This window comes from Panthera uncia, assembly GCF_023721935.1.
Source record: "Panthera uncia isolate 11264 chromosome D3 unlocalized genomic scaffold, Puncia_PCG_1.0 HiC_scaffold_8, whole genome shotgun sequence".
In the NCBI taxonomy this organism is placed as follows: domain Eukaryota; kingdom Metazoa; phylum Chordata; class Mammalia; order Carnivora; family Felidae; genus Panthera; species Panthera uncia.
Window position 1 is genome coordinate 173,336 of NW_026057586.1, and position 6,000 is coordinate 179,335.

At 49.0% G+C, this 6,000-nt stretch overlaps 1 protein-coding gene across 1 annotated transcript in view; it reads right to left on the bottom strand.

Annotated features, from left to right (window-relative positions):
- Positions 1–5,970, bottom strand: part of ADNP2 (ADNP homeobox 2) — a 30,170-nt gene extending 24,200 nt beyond the window's left edge. The window contains exon 1 of the mRNA XM_049620290.1: positions 5,098–5,970. Within this exon, the coding sequence (XP_049476247.1) occupies positions 5,098–5,282 (185 nt within the window). The 5' untranslated portion in view covers positions 5,283–5,970. The remainder of the gene's footprint in view (positions 1–5,097) is intronic.
- Positions 5,971–6,000: the final 30 nt, after the last annotated feature.

Genomic DNA, 6,000 nt, shown 5'->3' on the forward strand with positions numbered 1-6,000 from the left:
CCAAATCTTACTTTCTAAATAGAACTTTCCATTAAAAAAAGAACGAGGACTCCTTAGAGAAATGGCTGATTCTAGGGCTGGATCATGGAAAAGACAAGATGAGCTGAGATTGTCCTGTACCAGAAAATAATGAAGTTGCTCAAAGAATGAAGAGACTTGTCAAAAGGACTCAAAAGAAGCCAAGTTAAAGAAGTTCCCACAACCCAATTATGGGACAATTTGGGCATCCAATAGATTACAACCTGTGCCAATGCATTTTCCAAAGACAACGCGACAATATCTCCCATCCCACGTGCCATTTTAAAACATGATCTCGACAGGCCTCCTCAAAGGTGGGGCACAGATGCCCTTGGACCTGGGCAGAACTTTTGTGGCTGCCTCAACCAACGAAGTATGGCAGAAGTAATGCCACGTGACTTACCAGACTAGAGCACCAAAATGCCACACACTTCTGCCTGTCTAGGAACCTTCTTCACTCTTGAAATCCAGACACCACATCGTGAGGAAACCTAACTGGCCCACGTGGAGAGACTACATGGAAATGCTCCGACATCAACCACCAGACACGTGAACGAAGACACTTTAGACACCTGCCTATCATGTCACCTCGGCCTTAGAGTCTTCCCAGATGAGGAATCAAACAAGTCATCTCCCCTGCTCCTGCCTGAACTCTGGATTCAAAGAATTAGAGTTTCAGAAAATGTTTTATTCTATGAAGTTTTCAGGTGCTTTGGTATATAGCAACAGTGACTAAAATATAATCCACCAGAACATAAATTTAAGTCCATGGTGATTTAAACAAATACACTGAAACTCTGATCAGGAATGGGATATGTACATGATTTCCAAGCGGCTCCCTAAACATTACTTAATAATAAGCAAGAGTAATTCACAGAAGTCTGGTGGACTTCTTAGCCCAAATTAAGAGACCCTGTACAAAATAGCCTATATTTATCAAGTGCCCAGACCATACAAGGTAGCACTACTCATAACAGCCAAAAGATGGAAACAATTTAAGTGTCCACAGAATGGTAAATGGATAAACAAAACGTGGTACACCCATACAACACAATGCTACTTGGCACTAAAAACTAGGCACTGATGCATGTCACAACAGGAATGAATCTCAAAAACACGCTAAATGAAAGAAGGCAGAGGCAAAAGTCCTCACTGTCTGACTCCATTTACGTGAAATATTTACAAGACTCTAGAGACAGAAGGTAGGTAGCTGTTGGCTGGGAGTGGGAACAGGTTATTGGAGTGTGCCAGAAATGTTGTATCATTAGACTGTGGTGATAGTCATACAACTCTATATGAATTATGCACTTATAAAAAAATATCATGAAGAAAAAAAAAGTTACAGAGAGGGAAGGAGGCAAATGTAAGAGACTCTCAAATACTGAGAACTGAGAGGATGGGGGGGAGGGGTGGGTGATGGGCATCGAGGAGGGCACCTGTTGGGATGAGCACTGGGTGTTGTATAGAAACCAACTTGACAATAAATTATATAAAAAATAAAAATTAAAAAAATCATGAAGAAAAACTAAAGACCATTTCCCACTGAAACAGTTCCCACTGAAAGATACTAAAAATAAGTAAATACAATGGGCCAGTCTAACTGGATTCTTTTACTAGAAATGTTATTGGAGCTGGCAAGACTTCCGTGGGATCTGAGGGTTCCATGGTAATCATGTATTTATTTCCTGACTCTGATGGCTGTACTCTGGATATGCAGGATGCTTCTCTTGTGCTAAAGGGCATTGGGGGTAATGTGGCATCTTGTTTGGCAACTTACTTTCAAATATTTCAGGGGGAAAAGTTCTTTGTATTATACTTGCAACTTTGTATAAATCTGCAACTATTTCAAAAAGCTTTTTGGTGGCGCCTGGGTAGCTCAGTCATGGTTCAGGTCATGATCTCACACAGTTTATAGATCAAGCCCTGCGTCCAGCTCTGCACTCACAGTACAGAGCCTGCTTGGGATTCTCTCTCCCTCTCTGTCGCTCAAAAATAAACAAACAAACCTAAAAAAAAAAAATAATTAAAAAAAAGGTTGTTGTTTTTTAAATGTATAAGCTATCAAAGCTAAAAAAGTCAAATTCAAGTTAAAGAACACCAGGTAAAATAATGAATGCCAATTTTTTATTATCAAAATAACTTTTAAAGATTGATAATATCTATTGATAGTGAAGTACACAAATCATAATTTCTACATGTTTAGAGGGTAATTTGGCCATATCTCAAGACTTAAAAAAATTTTTTTAACGTTTTATTCAGCTATTATATTGATTTATTTGAGAGAGAGAGAGAGAGAGAGAGAGCGCGAGCACGCAAGCAGGGGAGGGGCAGAGAGGGAGACACAGAATCCAAAGCAGGTTCCAGGCTCTGAGGTGTCAGCACAGAGCCGGATGCGGGGCTCGAACCCACCGACGGGGACCTAAGCTGGAGTCAGACGCTCAACCAACTGAGCCACCCAGGCGCCCATATAGCCAAAGACTTTAAATGACAATTTCTATGAGTCAGCAATTCCACTTTCACACCCCTCTTGTAACCCCTCCTCCCCCAGCATAAACCTGGTGCCCCTCCAAGTTCACACTTCTTGCACGCACCAGGGTGCAATTATCTATTTATATATCCATTCTCCTACTAGACTGAACTTCTTCAGAGTAGGAATCATGTTTTATTTGCATGTCTGGGGCCTATCACTGAGTGTAATATACAGCAAGTGTTCACAGTAAATGAACAAGAAATTAAATAAAACAGGCTAAGAATCGCAAGACATGCAGACAAAGGTTCAAAAGGTTATGGAGGATTAGAGCTGGAGCCCAAGACAGTCTAAGTGAACAGACCAGCATCAAAAACCGATTGAGGTAAAGGAAAAGTCAAATGTATTTGGCAAAAGGTAAGTAAAACCAAAAAGGCAGCCTAGAATCAAATGAGTGGGTCTGGGGGGAAGAGGGGTTAACATGTAAGAGGGAGAGGCTCAGGGTGGGTACAAAGGAAACACAAAGTTCCTCAGAAGCTATCCTGAAATGAGTTTTCCAAACCCCATTATCTAGGTCAGAAGTGTATCTCAGGCTCCAAAGGAGAGACTGAAGGATCATGCAGTACTTTATAACTGAAGGATATTAAATCACAGGAAATAAAGTAAAATACTAAAATTATTGGAAATGAAATGTACTGAATTGGGTTTAGCTTTTAGAAGCCTCACCTCACAGAGGGGCTGTCAGGAGCCTCGTGATGGTGTCCCTAAAAACTAAACCCAAGGTCACTGTCAAGCCCACACTGGCTCCTATGGCCAGAGCAAGGCTCAACAACAGTCATTAGATGCTTTCCACTCAACTCCACCAGACTTGCTTTCGTTTCCCCCCTAGAGTTCCATCACCCTCTCTGCCTTTGGGGCTCTTCTTGCCCAGAGCCAGCTGCTGGTTAGAAGTGTCCAAGATTAAAGCCACCACCCACATGTACCTGAAAGAAGGAAGCTAACTTTGTCACTTGCAAAGAAGTATGGCTTTACATAGTAAGCACTGGTCTTACAGGGTTTTCAGAAGCACCGCATACAGGTATTGGTGGCCTTTCAGCAGCACTAGCTTAGGGGCTGGACTATTGTCACAGGCTGCTTCCTGGAGGCTGCTGCGGACTGCTAGCTGGCCCTACAGCTACTTGTTCAAGGCTTGGGAGTAGGGCCAGGAACTGTCAGTCTTCTTCCTTGAATCTGGAGAATAGGCACTTTTTATTTTCAGACAGAGGTGCCCCCATTCCCACACCATTGCTACGGCGGCCCCCCCCCCCCCCAAAACAAGTACATTAAATCCTTCTCCATCACGAAACAGGAGACTAATGCAGCTGCACTCCTCTATCAGTCTCAGTTCACAGTAAGTTACCTTTAATGTCAGTGTGTGGTACACGGGGACCTACCAAAAATCCCACTGATGTGCACAATAGTATTTCCCAAAGGGGCATTTGTAGGGTTTCCTTTGTTGTTTTTTAGCATCTTGATCATTTAAGAACATTCCATTCTGGAAAAAATAACACTTCAAAAAATAGCCGTTCAGGTAACAGACGAAACTTTTCAAGCCAGAGAACCCTTGTTCTTGTGAAATCGAAGTTCCAAAAGGGTTTCACATGAGAGGCAACACTACAGACTAGTCTCACCGGCAAAGACTCTGGAACTGGGGGGCACCTGGTGGCTGAGTCAGGGAAGCCTCCGGCTGGATTTCAGCTCAGGTCACGATCTCACCGTCCATGGGTCTGAGCCCCGCTGGGGCTCTGCGCTGACGGTGTACAGACCGCGTGGGATTCGCTTGCTCTCCCTCCCTCTGCCCCTCCCCTGCTCACTTGTTCTCCCAAAATAAACACACAAACATTTAAAAACACACGTATATTCTTTAACCGTACTTCCTGGGTTCAAATCAACTCCACAATTTATAAGCTGTAAAAATCTGGCAAATTACTTAATCCCAGGGCCTCAGGTGACCGTAAAACAGGAGCGCACAACCTCGGAAGCAGTTGGTGAGGATGAGTGAGTGAATACAAGAAAGGCACAAGCCCTGTGCTTGCTATCATCTAACTTCAAAACCCTAATGAAACGTCCCGGCCACTGGAATAATACAGGACTTGCTTTTCAAGCAACTTAAGAAACACGTAATGCCCGTGCCCTACGTGAGAGCACAATTCGAAGGCCCCCGGCCGCCTCCTCACCGGGACACACTGCCTGGCACAGGGCGGCAGCCAGCGGAGGGCAGGGCAGAAATGCGGCCGCGCACACGCGCATCAAGAGCACACGCGCACCAGGAGCACACGCGCATCGAGAGCACACGCGCACAAAGCTCACAGGTGCCCCGGGGCCGCTCCAGGTGACAGCCTGGCCACAAGTCGGCCTCCGTCCCCCGTAACCAATCCACATCCAGCCACCCCCCCTCGGTCACACAAGTCAACGGGTCCCCCACTCCTGGCCGTCTCGCTAGCGGCACCCTTTCCCCTTCCCCGTACAGATCCCTGGTGCCACGCGTAAAGACCAGCGGCTCAGCGGTCCCAGCTCCAACCGAATTATCAAAGTTCGTTCACAAAACCGCCAGTCACGCCTCCATCACTTACCTCGGACCAGAGCGGAGCCTGCTCTCGTCACCTCCACTTTTACTCGCGGTCCCCCCCACCCCCGGCCGTGCGCAGCCCCCATCAGCCCTGTGTGGCCCACCGGCCCAGCTCCCGCCGCGGGCGCCTCGTGGCGCCAGGGCCCGGGGCCGCTCGTTCGATTCCATCAGAACCGGCGTTAACCGCATTCTAGCAAGCCTTCCACTCAAACGCAGAGAAAACACTTCAAATAGTTAACTATCATCAGGCAACTGCGCACTACTTGAACTGGCAGGTGGCATTTTTGACGTCCCAAAGCCCAATGTTCGCAGGAAACTCGCAAACACCATCTCTGCCGGCGCAGGCAGCGGAGGCACACGGAAAGTTACAATTTTAATGTCAACATCTGCATATCCATCGTCGCCATTCACGTCAACAGCTCCGGAGTGGCCGTCGCGGTCCGGAGCTGCTCCAACGGTCCCTCTCCGCCGGAGGACAAGCGCCCCCGGGCAAACCTCGGGGCGGCCGTGCCCGCCCGGTCGACGTTAGCGGCCGCCCCCGGCTGCTCCGAGAACAGGCTCCGGGGCGAAGCTCGGGGCGCTCGGCGCGGCGGGAGGCGCGCCCCGCGGAGACCGCCCTCACCTCGCCCCGGCCCGCGCGTCCCTCGGCTCCGCTCCGCCCGGCCCGCCCCTCACGCCCCCGCCCCCGCCGCCCGCGCCCGCCCCCCGCCGACCACCCCCGACCCCCACGTGACGCGGAGGGATGACGGGCGCCGTCCGGGCCGCGAACCCCGCGCCCAGAGGACGTCGCGGGATTCGTGAGGCGGCCGCGGGCCGCGGGCTGTGGGCGGGGCGGGGCGGGGCCGCGGTCTCGGCCGCCGTCGGGACTTCGCGGGCCTGGGCCGGGCAGGGCCGGGGGCGTCGCCGC